This window comes from Diabrotica virgifera, chromosome 5, assembly GCF_917563875.1.
Source record: "Diabrotica virgifera virgifera chromosome 5, PGI_DIABVI_V3a".
NCBI lineage: Eukaryota > Metazoa > Arthropoda > Insecta > Coleoptera > Chrysomelidae > Diabrotica > Diabrotica virgifera.
The window spans coordinates 114,438,974-114,461,731 of NC_065447.1; the positions used below are offsets into that span (position 1 = coordinate 114,438,974).

General features: G+C 33.5%; 1 protein-coding gene across 1 annotated transcript in view; it reads right to left on the reverse strand.

The window, feature by feature from the left end:
- The window catches only part of LOC126885102 (dynein axonemal heavy chain 12), a 660,248-nt gene that overhangs the window by 195,809 nt on the left and 441,681 nt on the right, over window positions 1–22,758 (reverse strand). The window contains exon 23 of the mRNA XM_050651529.1: window positions 12,257–12,493. Within this exon, the coding sequence (XP_050507486.1) occupies window positions 12,257–12,493 (237 nt within the window). The remainder of the gene's footprint in view (window positions 1–12,256; window positions 12,494–22,758) is intronic.

Sequence of the window (22,758 nt, forward strand, 5' to 3'; positions counted from 1 at the left end):
AGGTCAATTTGGCATTTAATATACTTGCAAATATTTTTCTATAAAAATGTCTCGTTTTGGCACTGAATCTGTAGAGTCAATTAACACGTTGATGGACAGTGCGTCAAATGTATAAGCAAGTTTTTGACACTATATTTATTTTACAAATGAAATACGGAAATTCTGAATCTTATTGCAGTCATAAACGAACAATACAAACCTTTCTAGAAAACAAATTACCATAACATAGCAGCGGCAATTATTGTTATCTGGTATCTGACATTAGATGGCAAGAAAGATATTGATTGTGGGAATTTTTCATTTAATGTTCCAAATACTTTTAATAATTTTCGATTCCAATGAATTCTGCCGTATGTATGTTTCAGTTAATCAGTTATCCAGAGAGGTTGAATTTGTACAACGAAGAGTGCATTTCGGAATGCGCCGCATAAGATCTTTGATTTTCATGTCGATAGCGTCTGAAACTGTAAAATGTATTGAGGGGATGGATAAATTTCTTCCTAGTAGGAAAAGACAAGGTCGCTGCTCTGATTTCTGATTGAAAATGGTGTTCAAAATACCTCCAACAAATAAATGTACCATTTTTAAAATCGCTACTACTCCGAGATCCATCTGAGGGAGTAAATTTCCATTCCCCATGGAGAGTGGAGAGTGGCTTGCAAGCCTGTTTTTTTTAGTTTCAAAATGTAATTCGTTACATTTTTGACGAATTTACCAAATTTTACACCCGCGGTGTTACTATAAAAGTTTTGGCTGATTTTGTGTCCTTACTCCTAGCACCAATCTTTCTCTGTTTTAAATGTAGAAGGGTAGGGGTAGTACAAACAAAATAAGGACGGTACAATCCAGTACTAACGCAGTACAAACGAAATAGCCTATTTTTGACATTCAGATGGCAAAGAATGCATAGTAGAGGGGTAGCATGTCACTGGCCCCCCAGGCCAATCTAGACGGGTGGGGGCGGTACAAACAAAATAAGGGCGATACAATCCGATACTAACGCAGTACAAACGAACATACCCATCCCGGACCCCCAGAACGAAAAAGGGGGGGATGGCGTGTCACCAGCCCCTCCAGGCAGATTTAAAAGGGTGGGGGCAGTACAAACGAATGAAGGGTGATACAATCCAGTACTAACGCAGTACAAACGAAATAGCGTATTTTCGACATTCAGAAGGCAAAAAGTGCAGAGTAGAGGGTAGCATGTCACTGGCCCCCCCAGGCCAATCTAGACGGGTGGGGGCAGTACAAACAAAATAAGGGCGATACAATCCGATACTAACGCAGTACAAACGAACATACCCATCCCGGACCCCCAGATCGAAAAAGGGGGGGATGGCATGTCACCAGCCCCTCCAGGCAGATTGAAAATGGTGGGGGCAGTACAAACGAATGAAGGGTGATACAATCCAGTACTAACGCAATACAAACGAATGAGCTTTTTTTTGACCCTCAAATCGAAAAAGGGGGGGTGGTGACATGGACCTCCTCTACTATGCATTCTTTGCCATCTGAATGTCAAAAATAGCCTATTTCGTTTGTACTGCGTTAGTACTGGATTGTACCGCCCTTATTTTGTTTGTACTATCCCTACCCTTCTACATTTAAAACAGAAAAGGATTAGTGCTAGGAGTAGGGACACAAAATCAGCCAAACCTTGCAGATAGTAACACCGCGGGTGTAAAATTTGGTAAATTCGTCAAAAATGTAACGAGTTTTTGAAACATTTGAAACTGAGAAACAGGCTTGCAAGCCACTCTCCATGGGGAATGGAAAGTTACACCCTCAGATGGATCTCGGAGTAGTTCTACGCTACCGATTTAAAAAATGGTACATGTATTTGTTGGAGATATTTTGAACACCATTTTCGATCAGAAATCAGAGGAGCGACCTTGCCTTTTCCTACTAGGAAGAAATTTATCCATCCCCTCAATAAATTTTACAGTTTTACACGCTATCGATATGAAAATCAAAGATCTCATGCGGCGCATTCCGAAATGCACTCTTCGTTGTACAATTTCAACCTCTCTGGATAACTGATTAACTGAAACATACATACGGCAGAATTCATTGGAATCGAAAATTATTAAAAGTATTTGGAACATTAAATGAAACATTCCCACAATCAATGTCTTTCCTACCATCTAATGCGAGAGACCAGATAACAATAATTGCCTTTGCTATGTTATGGTAATTTGTTTTCTAGAAAGGTTTGTATTGTTCATTTATGACTGCAATGAGATTCAGAATTTCCGTATTTCATTTGTAAAATAAATATAGTGTCAAAAACTTGCTTATACATTTGACGCACTTTCCGCCAACGTGTTACTTGACTCTACAGATTCAGTGCCAAAACGAGACATTTTTATAGAAAAATATTTGCAAGTATATTAAATGCCAAACTGACCTATGAAATAAACAATGACATTGCAATTTTCCATTTCTACTATGGAATTATCGCTGTATAGACCAGGGCGGATCTGTTTTGAGGTGGATGTGAGAGGTGGCATTCCGATTTTTGCAGATAAAATTAGGTGACAACTTCAGTAATTATAATTGACTTATGCTCCTTCTCAAATATGTTTGGAACATTATTAAAAAAAATTAAATATTTAAAAATTTCGAAAAACATCGATTTTTTTTTTAATTTTCATTGCTTGTAACTTAAAAACGATTCATTTTGGAACAAAGTCATAGGGAAATAAAATAAAGATAATTGAATTTTGTATGATATACGACACGACTGGTATAAAATATCTTAAATGATTATCCTTTCTGCAAAATAGCAATAAATACAATATAAGAGGGCAAAATAAGCCTCTTTTTATTCAATGTTTTTCAACCACTTTGGTTGCACTTAGAACCTTCGTATTTTACTTAGAAAATTCTTACAACATACTCAATCCGTCCACCGAATTTCATTAAAATCGACATAATAGATTTTGCATAATAATTTGGCAATCTAAATTTTTTTAGAAAAAGTTCAAATTTTCTAAAAACTTTCTGAACAAAAAGTAGACCTGTTAGAAGTTTGCTAATTTTTTTACATATCGAGAGGTACTTTACCAATCCAATACACTTTACAAAATTAAAATCGGATTATTTAAGCGGCCTCAGCACTGTTTTAAGGATATAAACAATTTTTTTGCTTATAAACAAATATAGTGAGGACGTTTGAGTTGGAATAAATTCATTTTCTCGAGAATGGGCAACTCTGGAGATAAATCCCTAAACAGGTCGATTTTTATATTTAAATTATAATTTTTGGGATATCTATCATACTACTAACGTCATCCATCTGGGTGTGATGACGTAATCGATGATTTTTTTAAATGAAAATGTGGGTCGTGTGCTAGCTTATTTGAAAGATTATGCAATTCTCTATTTATTACATAATTATTTATACAGGGTGCCCAAATTTTTTTTTAATTAATTGAGACAAACAGAAGAAAGTATTTAATTTAGTTAATTCGAGATACATTTTACTGTTGTCCTAAAACAGAAAAAAATGTTTATTTGATAAATAACAGAAAAATGAATTTATTCGTATTTATTAACTCAAACGTCCTCACTGTATTTGTTTATAAGCCAAAAAATTGTGTATAACTTTAAATCATTGCTGAGGCCGATTAAATAAACCAACTTAAGTTTTGTAAAGTGTATTAGATAGGTAGGGCGTATCTTTATAGGTAAAAAAATTAGCAAATTTCTAAATAATGGTCTACTTTTTGTTCAGAAAGTTTATAAAAAATTTTAACTTTTTTAAAAAAATTTAGATTGCAAAATTATTATGCAAAATCTATTATGTGTATTTTATAGTCGTATATCATAAAAAATTCAATTATCTTTATTTTATTTCCCTACGACTTTGTTCCAAAATGAATCGTTCTAAAAACGATTGAAAAGTTGAAAAAAATCGATGTTTTTCGAAATTTTTAAATATTTGAATATTTTTATTAATGTTCCGGACATATTTGAGAAGGAGCATAAACCAATTATAATTACTGAAGTTGTCACCTAATTTTATCTGCAAAAATCGGAATGCCACCTCTCACATCCACTTCAAAACAGATCCGCCCTGGTCTATACAGCGATAATTCCATAGTAAAAAAATCGAAAATTGCACTGTCATTGTTTATTTAATAGGTCAGTTTGGCATTTCATATATTTGCAAATATTTTTCTATAAAAATGTCTCGTTTTGGCACTGAATCTGTAGAGTCAATTAACACGTTGATGGACAGTGCGTCAAATGTATAAGCAAGTTTTTGACACTATATTTATTTTGCAAATAGAATACGGAAATTCTGAATCTCATTGCAGTCATAAATGAACAATACAAACCTTTCTAGAAAACAAATTACCATAACATAGCAAAGGCAATTATTGTTATTTGGTCTCTCGCATTAGATGGTAGGAAAGACATTGATTGTGGGAATGTTTCATTTAATGTTCCAAATACTTTTAATAATTTTCGATTCCAATGAATTCTGCCGTATGTATGTTTCAGTTAATCAGTTATCCAGAGAGGTTGAAATTGTACAACGAAGAGTGCATTTCGGAATGCGCCGCATGAGATCTTTGATTTTCATATCGATAGCGTGTAAAACTGTAAAATTTATTGAGGGGATGGATAAATTTCTTCCTAGTAGGAAAAGGCAAGGTCGCTCCTCTGATTTCTGATCGAAAATGGTGTTCAAAATATCTCCAACAAATACATGTACCATTTTTTAAATCGGTAGCGTAGAACTACTCCGAGATCCATCTGAGGGTGTAACTTTCCATTCCCCATGGAGAGTGGCTTGCAAGCCTGTTTCTCAGTTTCAAATGTTTCAAAAACTCGTTACATTTTTGACGAATTTACCAAATTTTACACCCGCGGTGTTACTATAATAGTTTTGGCTAATTTTGTGTCCTTACGCCTAGCATTAATCCTCCCCTGTTTTAAATGTAGAACGGTAGCATGTCACTGGCCCCCCAGGCCAATCTAGACGGGTGGGGGCGGTACAAACAAAATAAGGGCGATACAATCCGATACTAACGCAGTACAAACGAACATACCCATCCCGGACCACCATATCGAAAAAGGGGGGATGGCATGTCACCAGCCCCTCCAGACAGATTTAAAAGGGTGGAGGCAGTACAAACGAATGAAGAGTGATACAATCCAGTACTAACGCAGTACAAACGAAATAGCCTATTTTCGACGTTCAGAAGGCAAAGAGTGCAGAGTAGAGGGTAGCATGTCGCTGCCCCCCCCCCCACAGGCCAATCTAGATGGGTGGGGACGGTACAAACAAAATAAGGGCGATACAATCCGATACTAACGCAGTACAAACGAACATACACATCCCGGACCACCATATCGAAAAAGGGGGGATGGCATGTCACCAGCCCCTCCAGACAGATTTAAAAGGGTGGAGGCAGTACAAACGAATGAAGAGTGATACAATCCAGTACTAACGCAGTACAAACGAAATAGCCTATTTTCGACGTTCAGAAGGCAAAGAGTGCAGAGTAGAGGATAGCATGTCGCTGGCCTCCCCAGGCCAATCTAGACGGGTGGGGGCGGTACAAACAAAATAAGGGCGATACAATCCGATACTAACGCAGTACAAACGAACATACCCATCCCGGACCCCGTGATCGAAAAAAGGGATCCCCCTCCAGTCAGATTTAAAAGGGTGGAGCAGTACAAACGGATGAAGAGTGATAAAATCCAGTACTAACGCAGTACAAACGAAATAACGTACTTTCGACGTCAGATGGCAAAAGTGCAAATTAGAGGGGTAGCATGTCACTGGCCCCCCCAGGCCAATCTAGACGGGTGGGGGCGGTACAAACAAAATAAGGGGGATACAATCCGATACTAACGTAGTACAAACGAACATACCCATCCCGGACCCCCATATCCAAAAAGGGGGGATGGCATGTCACCAGCCCCTCCAGGCAGATTTAAAAGGGTGGAGGCAGTACAAAAGAATGAAGGGTGATACAATCCAGTACTAACGCAGTACAAACGAAATAGCCTATTTTCGACATTCAGAAGGCAAAAAGTGCAGAGTAGAGGGTAGCATGTCACTGGCCCCCCCCCAGGCCAATCTAGACGGGTGGGGGCAGTACAAACAAAATAAGGACGATACAATCCGATACTAACGCAGTACAAACGAACATACCTATCCCGGACCTTCAGATCGAAAAAGGGGGGAGTGGCATGTCACCAGCCCCTCCAGGCAGATTTAAAAGGGTGGGGGCAGTACAAACGAATAAAGGGTGATACAATCCAGTACTAACGCAATACAAACGAATGAGCTTTTTTTTTACCCTCAAATCGAAAAAGGGGGGATGGCATGTCACCAGCTCCTCCAGGCAGATTTAAAAGGGTGGGGGCAGTACAAACGAATGAAGGGTGGTACAATCCAGTACTAACGCAATACAAACGAATGAGCTTTTTTTTGACTCTCAAATTGAAAAAGGGGGGGCTGGTGACATGGACCTGCGGACTTTGCATACCTATATTATTAATACATACAATAATAAGATTCGATTCCAGCAATAAAATTGCTGGTAAATAACTTTTCCTTGTATTTTGCTAATTAGCCTAGAGTATAAGCCGAATGACAACAAATAGAGTAGTAAGGACGGCGAAAGACGTCCTTCTTATTGGGGTTCCCCAATAGGAAGACGTTCTGTGGGAAGACCACGAAAACATTGGAATGACAACTTACCGGAAGCACATTGAAAAACAGACTATCTACAGGCAGTCATGTCTACACAAAAAGAAGAAGAACAAGAAGAAGAGAAGAAAATCATATACGGGAGGTGATACTTGAAGATCAGACTTAAAATTTGAAAATAATCGATATCTCAAGACAAGATCGATATTTGAAACCGAAGCTTTTCACCTCGCAATTTTTACAGAATGAATCTATTTGCTTGAAAATTTAAGAATAAGTAGTGGATAGTCTAAGGATCAAAATATACATGATGCCGAAAGGCGCTTTTATCATGGGGGTGGTTGCCACCCCATCTCGGGGGGTGGAAATTTTTTACTATATTTTGACTGCAAAAGTTGATAAAGACATTCATTCTAAGCAAAAAGTGCTCATTTTTTTTTTGATAAAATTAATACTTTTCAATTTATTCGATATCGAAAGTGTTAGTTTTATATCGGAAAATCAATGTTTTTCGATATACTCATTTACCATTCACTCAATTTGTGCCGTAGAAAAAATTTTTTTAAACAAATTTCTTGGGAATTAAATAAGTTACAGTTTCATATAAAAACATTTTTTCGTATATCTGATGCTAATCTTTCTCTTCTGAAGAAAATGGCATTTTTTAAGAAACTACAAAAAGTCTTTATTCGCTTTTAACTCCAGTTTTTTAAAAACTAATCACTTTAAGCCAGTCAAACTTCTAGAATCTATTAATAATACATAAATAAAGAAGAATGAATAAGGCCAATGACTAAAAACACCGCTAACTTAGATTATTTTGCTTCCAATCGGATTTCTCCTTTTTTTAAAATATAGATTTTTTTAACCGTTACCTTTTTAATTTTTATCTTAGAAAGTTTGGTAAAAAAGAATTTTGTAGGTTTTTACAAGATCTATAAGGCTATTAATATTAAATCCTTTTAAAATCGTCAGTCGCAAAAAGTGGTGACTTTGAAATGGTTGGTAAAGGTGATTTTTACATGTTATTACAAGTTTTAATTTTCAATAGCTCACTCAATTTTTAATGTATAAAATATTTTTGAAAACCATGTTCTTGGGAATTAAATAAGCTACAATTTCATATTTAAATATTTTTTCGTATCTCTGACGCTAATCTTTCTATTCTGAAGTAAAGGGAATTTCTTACCAAACTCCAAAAATTTGATATTCGCTTTTGACTTCATTTTTTAAAAAAATAATCATTCTAAGCCGGTGAACCTTCTAGAACCTATTAATAATACATCAATAAAGAAGACCAAATAAGATCAATGACTAATTTTAATTAGGGTGGTGATTAGGGGTTTGCTTCCAATTACTATTCGCTGAAAAAATAGGGACTGACATTCTTTCCATTATAAGCCACTTAATTTTTGAGCTAATAGACTTTTTTTATTTCTGGAGAAAGATATTTTTAAATACTTCAAATTATTTTAAACAAGTTATCCTCGAAAAATGCATAGTTTTCCCGTCTTTTGAATTTGAAACTACAATATTTAACATATGACGAAGAAAAGCTAACATATAATAAAGTATAGCTCGATTACTATTGGTCTTAAAGATAATTAAAAAAAAAACGGTTTTGTTGATTTTTTAGATATTTTTTAGATATTTATTTATTTATCATAATAGATAATCCACAAAACAAAAACATTGCACTACACACCTGTACAAATTACATAAGAATTGACAATGCAAGGAGCGCTGTATAATTATTATAAAGTATTACAAAAATTAAATTAAAAATATGAGACTAAACAAATAAAGAAAGAAAATAAGCATTTTCAAATTAAATTAATCAGAAACATTCAATATATAAATAAAAATAGAAAAAATAAAATAAAAATAAAAACACTGGAAGTACAACAAACATTGCCAATTGGTTTCTAGGTCTTAGTTTTAATATAATGGACTGATAATCTCTTAAAGATATATTTACTCTTAAAGATAGTTGCATTATGGCTATTTTTTGTGTGATAAGGTATATTATTGAACTGTACAATTCCTTTATGAAACCAGCTTTTCATTGAACTGGACTTGTTGGTTGTTCTAACATAAAAATTTATTGAATTTGCAGCTCTAGTGCTATGCTCATGAACATTTGCTATCGGCACCAACTGACTGTTCAAATACTCAGGCAATAAATGGTTTACCATCTTAAATAAGAATGTCATAGATTGGACATACATAAAATGTTCAACTTTTAACCAATTTAAAGTTTTCAGCATATCTTGAATTCGAGTATATCGATTGCATCTCAATATTACTCGCATAGCCTTATTTTGGAGAATTTGAAGCCTGTCATAATTAGAACATCCTGTATAAATCAATGAACAACAATATAAAAAGTGAGGTAATATTAACGAATTATAAATTGTTAATTTAGTTTGAAATGTCAAAAATGGTGATACTCTTTGAAAAAAACCTATTTTTTCCCTATCTTTCTGCAAATGTAATCAACATGTTTACTAAAAGTTAGTTCCCTATCCAATATGAATCCCAAATACTTTATTTCCTGAACCATTTCAATTTTTTCATTATTTAATTTAATGTGCACATCCAAACTTAAGAATTTCCCGAAAAGAGTTATTACCAATAAACATGTATTTGGATTTTAACTCATTGACTTTCAATTTGTTTAACTTAAATCTTTCAGTTAATAAATGCAATTCACTATTCATCGTGTCCACTACATCAACAAAATCTTCCCCAAAAAAATATATTAATGTGTCATCAGCAAAAAGATGAATTTTACGTTTGCTTAATACGTTTCCCAAATCATTAATGTATAATATGAAAAGTAGAGGTCCAAGTACACTGCCTTGCGGCACACCAATATCATTTAACTGTGGATTTGACATTTCACTATTTAATTTAGTCCTTTGGTACCTATTTGACAGATAATTTTCCAGCCAATTAAAAACTGTCCCGTTAAAACCATATTTCTTTAATTTCAAAAGAAGTATATGACGATCTATTGTTTCAAATGCTCTTTTGAGATCTATAAAAACTGCGCATATACCGACCCCTGTCGTATCTAAAATACTTTTCATATCTGAGACAACTAACTATAATGCGGTCTCACATGAACGAGATTTCTAAATCCAGACTGGTAATTATACAGGATATTATTTGAAGTAATAAATTTAATCATCTGATTGTACACCTCAATTTCTAAAACTTTTTCACAAAATGGGAGCATATTTATTGGACGTAATTGATCAAGTTTATTAGTATTAGGAACTTTTGGAACAGGAACTATAGTTGATATTTTAAATTGCTTGGGCACCAGGCCCTTCTCTAAACTCATATTAATTAAATTTAATAGAGGATAACCTAACACATGAAATAGATTTTTGATAATATCCAGACCTACTTCATCCGTACTATTTTTTTTATATTGTAATTTGATTATATCATATAGTTGGTTTAGTGATATGCTCTCAAAAGTTTCAAAATTTACATCAGATGAAACAACTCTCTGCAAATTTAAATTAATATCACTATTTTGGTCAAAACTTACAATAATATCTTTAATACTATCAACATAATATTGATTTAATATGTTTGCCAAATTTACACTATATGTTACACCTTCATGTTCAAGTTTTTGAAATTGTGATATAGTTTTATTAGTTCCTACTAACTGTTTGAGATGTTTCCACATTTGTTTAGAAACCCCTATTCCTATCAATATTTGACTCATAAAATCTAATTTTAACTTGTTTTAAAATTCCAACACAGTTATTTCTTTCAATTTTATAGTTATTCCAATCTACGCAATCGTTTGTAAACAAAAATCTTTTATAATCAAGATTTTTATTCTTAACTGCCAATTTACAAGTGTTGTCAAACCATTTATTACCAAAGTTCTTAACTTCCACAGTTTTAAATGGTGACACTCTATTCAAAACATCTACGATATTATTGATGAAAGTATCAGTAACTTAATCGATGTTTACCGAAGAATATGCCCAATCTTTTTCAATCATCATGTTTACCATATTATCATATATTATTTTAGAACGAATTTGTTTTGTTTCAATGACTTCACTTTTAGTTACTTTATTATTGAGCACATGGACATTACAGTGATCAGATATTATGTAATTTTTTTTCTACATGAGCAGTTAACGTATAGTCATTACTTATGACAAGATCAATAATAGATTTTGAATCTTTAAAAATTCTTGTATATTCATTTACAAGTTGCTGCATTCCATTATTTTCTATATATTCTTTCAATTTACTTTTACCCTGACAATTTTTATCATAATGTATCTTGAAATCTCCTGCAATGACTATACTACAACTACTATGTGATTCATAATAATCGTCCATCCACTTGAAAAATGCATCAATGAATTCACTTATACTACCACTTGGCGATCTATAAATACCCACTATTCCATAATATGATCCATTAATTACAACATCCAAAGACAAAACCCACAAACTCTTTTCAATAATAAATGTTTTGATATTATTGACTTTTATGTATTCTTTCGTATAAATTAGAACTCCTCCTGTATGACGACTACTAGAATCACAACGCGCCATTACATATTCAGGGATCTGTAGCTCAGAATCTGAAAAATCGCTAGTCATACAAGTTTCCGTTAAACATAAAATGTGTGGGTCATATACCTGAACAAAAAGTTTGATTTCATCGCAATGTTTATAGTAACTTTCAGCATTAATACAAGAAAGAAGAAGATTATCTGTACACTTTTTATTTGTGCGTGTAATATTTGAAGGCGTCTTTGATGGCTAGATATTATACCCTATTCTTTCTTTGGCTTTTAATAACTGTCTTTGATAACTACTACAATTTCTATCAAAAACCTTATGGTTATAATTAACATGTTTAAGTTTAAGAGTTTCATTTGCATATTTACAGTTAACACAAGTAAAATTATCGTTAGTAATTCTGCACTCATCTTTTTTGTGTTGACCTCCACATAATGGTACATTTCAAAAGTTACATTTTTGTTAAGCAAAGTTGTTTTGATAAAACGAAAACTTTTTGAGTTATTTGCAGAAAACCGATTAAAAACATTGATTTTTTCTATATAAAACTAACACTTTCGATAGCGAATAAATCAAAAAATATTAAGTTTATCAAAAAAATGTATAGAACGTTTTTTGCTTAGACTGAAAGTTTTTACCAACTTTTGCGGTCAAAATATAAAAAAAATCCAACCCCGACATGGGGTGGTGCATCATTTAGATTTTGATCCTTAGACTATCCACTACTTATTCTCAAATTTTCAAGTAAATCGATGTAATTGAATTAATTAATTAATTCTGTAAAAATTGCGAGGTTTTGTCCTATTTTAAGCTGCATTACTTGGAGTACTATCAGTTTTCTATTTTTCCTTCATGTGTGTTAAAATTTATTGTTTATCTGAGTCGGTCTCGATAGAGGCACACGCCGTCGTCATTAGAGTAATGTAGTGTAAACGGCCATATGTTCAATTATTATCTTTAATGGGAATTAACCAAATTTTTTTCTGCTTGCCGTGATAGAACAGTTCTTACCTATACTAACGGATGCATGATATAACTTTTCCAAGCCACCAAGATATCTTCTTTTGGCTGTCATAATTTCTTCTTGCTTGCGATTGGTTAGTTCAGTAAACGATTTAATTAGTTCTAAATATGAAGCTGATGTTATATAAGTCTTTCTGCTTACTGCTTTGTAAAATTCGTCAGAGGCATTTCTTGCTTCAACGTGGAAATATTTACATGCACTCACTGAAGTACTCTTAATTTCATCTAAAAAAACAGTACATAAATAAAACACAATACTATTTATTTCAAATATATAAGAGAAGTCTACAAAGAACAAAAGTGACAGCCATCATTTTTTTTGGCTTTAGGATTAGACCATGCGGCCAGAAACAAAGTAAGAAGTACGTACATAAACATAATATATATCTTATCTAAGTTATCTAAGTTAAGGTTATCTAAGCCTGACCGACCATTTTGTTAAGAATATAATAAAAAAATGTTTTAAAGTGATTTTTTTTAATTAATATTAATAAACATTTTGCAAGGACAAGGGTCACACTTTTCTCATCCCAGGGTTTTTCTTAGCAATTTTTAATAATTATTGATTACCTATATCCCCACCACACACGGTATGGCAGGCATATATGCAATCAAAAGAAAAGACATTTAAGGTTACAAGCCTAAACTAGTGATCCTATAACTTAATTTGGTAAATACAAAAATAGTAGACCAGTCATCAGCGGTAGACAACTGTAAAGCCGTGGAATTTGAGAATCAACACCGATTTTAACGAAAATTTGGACTTAAGCTCGGTTGGCCCCCTTCTTCAAAATCTGCCCTATGCCTAACCGGTATTTTGCCCTGGGGGTGAAAACAACCCCATCTAGGGGATCAAAATTTTTTCAATCAAAATGACTATGGAACTCTGTGATGACATCGTTCAATGTGAAGCTCTCGGGTAGCAAAATAAAGTCGAAGACAAGGTTCGCTTTTTAAGACAATTTTAATTAAAATCAAAACGTACAAAAGATAAGATAATTAGCCTTAATTACTCGTTAATGTCATTCATATTTACAATCATTATGACGATATTTGATACATGAATGAATAATACCGACGATCGCGTGGAGTAGGAATTACATTTATTTATTAATATGAAATGGACGTATAAGGAGAGGACATCTCGCTCACCTCGCCAGACATGTAAGGATAAGGATAAGGTAAATGTAACCGTCAAATTCGTTCAACGGACCAAGACGGTTGGACGGTTTCGGAAAATGGTTATGATATACGTAACTCACCTCTTATACCTTGTTGTTGTTTATTATTCCCCAATCAACGCTCCGAGAATAATAATCCAACTAGGCTTCTCGTTTCGTCTTTTATACTCTCAGAGACAGTATAAAAACACGTTTTGCTTAATATATTGGCATACTCTAGACTCTAGACAATAAAGTTATATTATCGTCACACCCCTCTCTTAAAAACAATTTGAACAAAATTTTAGCTATATACCTAACTGTGGTACCTATATTATGAACCCTCTGTATAAATCATAATTTAAATATGATGTTATTAACCTTTAGGGTATTGAACATACATAAAAACAATAGCTTATAGTTTGTATCACATGTTTATTACGAGTGAACTTGAACTATATTTGTTATGGTTCAGATAGGTATAAAAACACGCTGAGCAATCAGTATGGATATAGATATACAAATAATTATTAGAAGTTAGTATGTACTTAGTAAGGCGAGGCGCTATGAATCATTAATGTTATTGTTTAGATATTGGATACCAGTGAATAAAATATAATGTATAGTAAGACGTGTTTAGTCTTTTTAATTAATTAGAACCAGAAGGCAGTAACATCACACTATTTAATACATGGCGATCCTGCAGACTAGAGGAGGTCTTCTGAAAGGAGCAGAGATGGCGGTACCAGCTTGGAAACGGAGACGGCGAAGATGGACCAGGACGAAGATGCAGAGAACCCAGGGAACAAAGACAAAGTGATAAAATGTAAGTAAGAATGTCTATCTTTATTAAAAATGCTTCCCTCGTTTTTATATTATTATTGAACATTAAATATTTATCTTTTCTGATTTTTGAATAATTTATGAAGTATCGATTTTTTTTTAAGAATATCTATAAATTTTGAAACATGAAGTGATTTTTGAATTGAATATTTTTATCAAAGTTTATTATGTATGCTATTATTGAATTTTTAGTGAATTTTGAATTTTTATTGAATTTATTTGACAAATCTCTATCCGATTTCGATTTACGGTTATTTTTAAATATTTTATCGATTTTTTTTTAATTTCTATCGAATTTTGAGATATGAACTGATTTTGAATATTTTTATCTAACTTTTGCATATGCTATTGTGAATTTTTATTGAATTTTTGTCGAATATTTATACTATTATTGAATTTTTATTAGCCAGTTGTTTTTATTATTGATATTTATTGATTCTATAGATACATTTTAATCGATTTTGTGTTAAATTTTGTATGATATGAACCTGAATTAATACTTTTTGAGTGATAAATGATATTTTTTAATAAATAATGATTAGTGATGACATACGATAAACATTGCTATAAGCAAGATATATATTTTTAACGAACCGACCTGATGCGTCGAGATAAGGAATTTGGAGAAGAACTATATAGATAAGAAGAACTAACAATATTATAAGCTAAATATTATGAGGCAACTTGAGACAATAAAAAACCCACGGCTCTTGTCAAATTAGGAAGGTACTAAGTGATTTATAGAAGCTTGAAAGCTTATTAGAGACCCACTCTGTGTTTTGAAGGGTACCTATTTTATTCATGATTATTCGTGAATAAACAACGGCCTCAAAGCAAGGGATTGAGGTTGTGATATTTTTATAAGAATTTGAACCGCATAAAATACCTATTTCATGTTTTGAGTTAACTATACCACCTTAATGGTGCGTACAGATCAGGGCGAAAATTCGGGTTAATATTGGCGGAGAACTAAGACATCCGAGTGAAACCTCTTTTATTAAGGTAAAACGAAGGTATCGGAGCTAGTATATGAAGTGATGATTATGATGTTATATGAAATGATATATGAGATAAATGATATATGATTGTTATATGAAATATGTATATGAAGATGAATTATATACACTGTAGAAGTGCTATTATATGAAGAAAAATTAATTATATGAGTTGTAGTACCAGACAAGAAGAAAAGAAATTTTTAGTAAAATATGTGGGAAAAATGAAAGAAGACACATAAAAATTGCAAGAAGAGAAGCAAAATTAAGAAGATACTAAGCAAATAAGTAGGTAGCTAATCATTGAAATATGTCTAAGAATTAAAGCTGTAAATTTTTTTCTCTAAAGTAATGTTAATTATAAATAACTTATTTTTAAATGTAGATAATGAATTCAGGTTAAATTTTCGCGGAAAATGGAAGTGTTTGAATTAAGGATAGACAATATCTTACAATAAGTGTTAGTAGATAGTAAGCAAAGGGACACAGAAAGTGAAATTTTTAGATATTCAGCAACATAGATTAAATCTTTATTATAGGTACAAGAGAGTTATTGAAAGTTTTATAGAGACATATTAGAAGTTTTTAGAGAGATTACATTTTTATTATAGGTAACATTATTTTAAAGTTAGTAAGGAGTATATAAATAAAGCAAAAGAAGACTGAAATATGAATTATTAATAAAGTAAAGGTTACATTTTTATTAACCGATTCGAGTAATATTAGCTTAGCTTAGGACTTTTAGTTAGATACGAGATTTTTAGTTAGGTAGATTAGATTATTCCCCTGCTTATAGGAGATGCATATAGGCACTAAAAGACTGTATTAAAAATCCCGATAGGTTTAGTCACTGTTTTTATGTGGACACTGTTTTGTGAATGGAGAAAAGACTAAAAAGCAAGACGGAACAGAAAGTGAATTAGTGATAATAATAAACAATTTTTAGGATTAAAAAAAAACTCTGAAACGTACCATGTTACAGTTAGTTAGCATAGTTAGGAAATTTAATTTTTGAAAATAGTATTAGGTAGCCATAAACATTTTGTAAAAGGGAAAGAGGAATATACCGTCAGATATTCTTCTCTTCTTAGGACTTTCTTTTTTAAAAACGGCGGAGATGTGGTACCTATATTATGAACCCTCTGTATAAATCATAATTTAAATATGATGTTATTAACCTTTAGGGTATTGAACATACATAAAAACAATAGCTAATAGTTTGTATCACATGTTTATTACGAGTGAACTTGAACTATATTTGTTATGGTTCAGATAGGTATAAAAACACGCTGAGCAATCAGTATGGATACAGATATACAAATAATTATTAGAAGTTAGTATGTACTTAGTAAGACGAGGCGCTATGAATCATTAATGTTATTGTTTAGATATTGGATACCAGTGAATAAAATATAATGTATAGTAAGACGTGTTTAGTCTTTTTAATTAATTAGAACCAGAAGGCAGTAACATCACACTATTTAATACATAACTATAACTTATAACTATGACAAAAGAGAAAAAAACGTCTTTCTGAAAATTAAACTAAACTTATTACGAGGAAAACGAAAAGCCCTAGATACAAAGTTTACTACTTTTTAAACAATTAGAATAATAATTGATGGATTCGACCGTTACTTGATGGAAGTTCATTTTATCTAACAATAAAACACGAAAACGTTTGTTTTCTATACTTCCACAAAATTTATTATAACTAAGTGACTACAGCTGTTTCGGCGGAGTGCCTTTCTCCGGCTGAGAAAGGCACTCCGCCGAAACAGCTCTAGTCACTTAGTTATAATAAATTTTGTGGAAGTATAGAAAACAAACGTTTTCGTGTTTTATTGTTAGAATTAGAATAATTGAAATAAAAATATAATAAACAATATTTTAAATCTAAGACTTTTCGTTAATAAACTGCTTTCTGGCTGCATCCCATATCTCCGGATTTTACAATATATAATCACATAGAGACGACGAAATAGGAGAAAGCAAATAGAGGACACTTAGGCCACGCATTTACCTTCTCTTCGTCTAGGAAAAGGACCGAAAGACAGTTTCTAAATACTCACAAATTGAGTAAAAATGAAAAAGATAAAAAAGGGTTCAAGGCAGGTTTTGTTTATATTTGATTCAGAGTTGGACTACCATCTCAATATAGTAACTATTTCAGCATCCTTATGCATCATCAGTGAAGATTATGCAGTCACAACTCTGAAGGGAATACAAACATTCTGCCTCTTTTAAAGCAAACCATCGCGATGCGATGAACCCGCCTTTTGAGACGCAATACAGCGACATCTCTCGTATTACGAGGAAAACGAAAAGCCCTAGATACAAAGTTTACTACTTTTTAAACAATTAGAATAATTGAAATAAAAATATAATAAACAATATTTTAAATCTAAGACTTTTCGTTAATAAACTGCTTTCTGGCTGCATCCCATATCTCCGGATTTTACAATATATAATCACATAGAGACGACGAAATAGGAGAAAGCAAATAGAGGCCACTTAGGCCACGCATTTACCTTCTCTTCGTCTTGGAAAAGGACCGAAAGACAGTTTCTAAATACTCACAAATTGAGTAAAAATGAAAAAGATAAAAAAGGGTTCAAGGCAGGTTTTGTTTGTTTTGTTCAAGGCATAAGGATGCTGAAATAGTTACTATATGGAGATGGTAGTCCAACTCTGAATCGAATATAAACAAAACCTGCCTTGAACCCTTTTTTATCTTTTTCATTTTTACTCAATTTGTGAGTATTTAGAAACTGTCTTTCGGTCCTTTTCCTAGACGAAGAGAAGGTAAATGCGTGGCCTAAGTGTCCTCTATTTGCTTTCTCCTATTTCGTCGTCTCTATGTGATTATATATTGTAAAATCCGGAGATATGGGATGCAGCCAGAAAGCAGTTTATTAACGAAAAGTCTTAGATTTAAAATATTGTTTATTATATTTTTATTTCAATTATTCTAGTTGTTTAAAAAGTAGTAAACTTTGTATCTAGGGCTTTTCGTTTTCCTCGTAATACGAGAGATGTCACTGTATTGCGTCTTAAAAGGTGGGTTCATCGCATCGCGATGGTTTGCTTTAAAAGAGGCAGAATGTTTGTATTCCCTTTAGAGTTGTGACTGCATAATCTTCACTGATGATGCATAAGGATGCTGAAATAGTTACTATATGGAGATGGTAGTCCAACTCTGAATCGAATATAAACAAAACCTGCCTTGAACCCTTTTGAACCCTTTTTTATCTTAAACTAAACTTGTTTTACTATGCACTGCGCCCAGATATTGCTTTAGCTAATATCACTCGTACTAGCGTCTGTACCGAATGCGTATTGTCCTGGTGGGAGTCACTCTTAGACGGTATGATCCTTTACCTCTTAGGTTAGGCGGCAGTAGCGACTGGAGTGGTATGGAAACTGGAAACTGAGTGACTCCTTTGGTATCTTTGGCTTATGCAGTTCCGTCACTCCTATCTGTGTTTCCTCATTTGATTCGCTTCGAGCCGTCGAATCTCTGAACGGCGCCCACAATATTTTCGCAATTTCGGCCAGGAGTAGGCGGCAATGTTTTTAAAGGGCTATCAGGAAGGGGGCTCATTGCTATTGGAATTCCTAGAATGTCCATGGGATATTCCATTTTACCAGTATTATAATTTCCTGTGTATAGCGGGCTTTCTAGCATACAGTCTCAACCTGGAGTGGGTGGCAGTTATCTCTCAGGGCTGTCTGGTAGCGAGCTCATTATAGTTGAAATTTTGAGGATGTCTTTCATTTTGATATGTCTGTAATACAGACATGTCGTTTCATAACTTGTGTGGTGAGTGTGAGTGTGGAGTTGGGGTTGGGTTAAGGGAGTGAATGGAATCATGTACCATCGTCGTGAGCCGGTTTCATATCTTTAATGTGAACTTTCTTAACTGTTTTTCCCGTTGCTTGCTTTAACTGGAAAATTACTTTGGAAAGTACTTTGTGAATAGTATATAGACCGGAGAATTTGGGAGCTAATTTGGCGTTCAGTTGTTTGGCGGCGTTAGAAATGTTTTTTTTTTCATGACTTTGTCTCCAATTTTCAGCGTCCACTCTCTGCGGCATAGATTATAGTAGTGGCTTTGTGATGTAAACGCTTTGGCCAAATTGGTTCTTACTAGTTCGAATGTTTCTCTTAATTAATTCCATTTGTACGTTGGTAGAATTGTGGCGGGCGGATTAGGCGGTTCTATAATTTTACTGGGTATGTCTAGTTCGTGTCCAAAATTTAAAAATGCTGGTGAGAATCCGGTGGAGTCATGTTTTGCTGAGTTGATTGCGAAAGTCAGTTCTGGGATGTATGTGTCCCATTTCTTGTGATTGTTGTCGCAGAATTGAGCAATCATTGTCTTGAATACCCTGTTTGTTCTTTATACTGGGTTATTCTGTGAGGAATTTGGCGGAACTTCGAGTTTTCCGATGTTTTCCTTTTGACCTAAATACTTCTGGTAGCGCTTTCAGTAATGCATCGTCTCGAATCCGAATAGTTCGTGTAGCCTCTGTAAAAATACTGTGGGGTCTTTGGATTCGTCAAAATGAAAGCCCCGTTTTCCAACGTTGTCCACTATTTGACTATATTCATTTTCCGTTTGTGTATCGTATATTTCCGGATCCTCAGTTCCGATATTGGTAACTGTGTGGGTCTTTTTTGAGCGTAAGTATAAGACAATTCTTGATCGAAGATCATCTAATTTGCCTGTAGTATCTAAGTTAAATTCTGCCATAACATTACTTAATTCCTCTTTTCTTAATTTATATACCCATCCTACCGTCTCATCCGCTATTTCTAAGCCTACCACACCTTCTGATTCCACCATATTTATAATATATTTGTTCAATCCGTTTAAGTGTCTTAAATCCTTTTAAAATAACTGCTCGGACGCCAATGAGATAACCTCTTTCATTGTGAAGCTCTTGGGTAACAAAATACAGTCGAAGACAAGGTTCGCTTTTTAAGATATTTTTATTAATTTAGAATATATCCTTAATTTCATTAACATTTACAATCTACGTATCGGATTTTCGATTCGGATCGATGTGACGATATTTGATTCATGAATGAATAATATCGACGATCGCGTGGATTAGGAATTACATTTATTTATTAATATAAAATGGACTTACAAGGAGAGGACATCTCGCTCACCGCGCCAGATATGTAAGGATAAGGATAAGGTAAATGCAACCGTCGAATTCGTTCAACCCATCAAGACGACGGGGGTTGGAGGGTTTCAGAAAATGGTCGGGATATACTTAACTCACCTCTTATACCTTGTTGTTGTTTATTATCCCCGATCAAAGCTCCGAGAATGATAATCCCACTAGGCTTTTTGTTCCGTCTTTTATACTGTCAGAGGCAGTATAAAAACACGTTTTGCTTAATACATATTAAGATAATAATTAGTGTTAATTACTCGTTAATTTCATTAATATTTACAATCTACGTATCGGACTTTCGATTCGGGTCGATGTGACGATATTTAATACATGGATGAATAATACCAACGGTAGCGTGGATTAGGAATTATATTTATTTATTAATATGAAATGGACGTATAAAGAGCGGACATCTCCCTCACCGCGCCAGACATGTACGGATAAGGATAAGGTTTTTTCCACCGTCGAATTCGTTCAACGCACTAAGACGACGGGGGTTGGAGGGCTTCGGAAAATGGTCAGGATATACTTAACTCACCTCTTATACCTTGTTATTGTTTTCTATCTCCGATCAACGCTTCGAGAATAATAATCAAACTAGGCTTTTCGTTCCGTCTTTTATACTGTCAGAGACAGTATAAAAACACGTTTTGCTTAATACGTTGGCGTACTATAGACGATAAAATTATATTATCGTCACAAGTCGATAGACTGATTAATTCTGGGTAAATTTTGTTCTATAATATTTTTTTTGCCAAGTTGATACTTTCCAAGTTATTAGCGATTAAAACTGTTCATTTTTCATTGAAAAAACTCACGTTATATTACCGTCTTTCATGAATAGCTAAAAAAATAGTTTCCTAGAAAAAATCATTGACCAAAATTGTAGCTAATAAAAAAACAAAAAGATTCGCGTTGAAAAGACCTATGTATAACTCAACAACGACTGAGTTATGGCTCTTTAAAGAATGGTTGTTTCGAAGATCTTCGAAATGGAGAACCTTCAATCTCAAATAACGCGAATGTGGTGCAATTTTTTGGGAAAACTTAAGAGACATCCTTTAAAATTCATTAAAGAAACCTTTCAAATGAGCTCTAATAAAAGATTTTTGCATAAGAACGGACTGACTTATGACAAAAATAAAGTCGCTCCCTGCTAATTTTTTTTATGTATAAGTATTTATAAGTATATAAATATATTAAGTATAACAACTAAACAATCATCATTACAATCCTTATAGAAATGAATAGCTTCCCACTTGAAATTAACTTTATTTAGGTATCATTAATACGATCCATGCGATTTCACCGGTTTGGAATGCTTGGTTTAGAAAAAAATAGTTGATTAAATCGAAAATGACATTTTGACAATTTAAAAATGTGCAAGTTCCTTAAATATTCCTAAATACATTCATAATACAGAAACAAAAAATATCAAAATTTTAGGTAAGAAAATCCCTATAAATTAATATATGAAAAATTGTTACCCATATTAAGCTGCACCCCCCACCATGGCGAATAAAGTTCGGACTAGGCAAAAAATTTAGTGCTATTTATGTGCTAATTAGTTGCTCTATTCCGAATTTTGTTGCTCAAACCGTTTACCAGGAAATCGCGTTAAAAGTGGGGGGGTGCAGGTTAATGTAAAGCTGCACCCACCCACACCGAAAAAAGCTCAAACTTCTTGATTTTTTTGGTGATAAATTTAGTGCTATTTATGTGCTAATTAGTTGCTCTATTCCGAATTTTGTTGCTCAAACCGTTTACCAGGAAATCGCGTTGAAAGTGGGGGGGTGCAGGTTAATGGAAAGCTGCACCCACCCACACCGAAAAAAGCTCAAAATTCTTGATTTTTTTTGGTGATAAATTTAGTGCTATTTATGTGCTAATTAGTTGCTCTATTCCAAATTTTGTTGCTCTAACCGTTTACCAGGAAATCGCATTGAAAGTGGGGGGGTGCAGGTTAATGGCAAGCTGCACCCACCCACAACGAAAAAAGCCCAAACTTCTTGATTTTTTTTGGTGATAAATTTAGTGCTATTTATGTGCTAATTAGTTGCTCTATTCCGAATGCTGTTGCTCAAACCGTTGACCAGGAAATCGCGTTCAAAGTGGGGGGTCCAGCTTAATGGCAAGCTGCACCCACTCACACCGAAAAAAGCTCAAATTTCTTGATTTTTTATGAAAAATTTAGTGCTGTTTATGTGCTAATTAGTTGCTCTATTCCGAATTTTGTTGCTCAAACCGTATACCAGGAAATCGCGTTCAAATTGGGGGGGTCAAGCTTAATGGCAAACTGCAC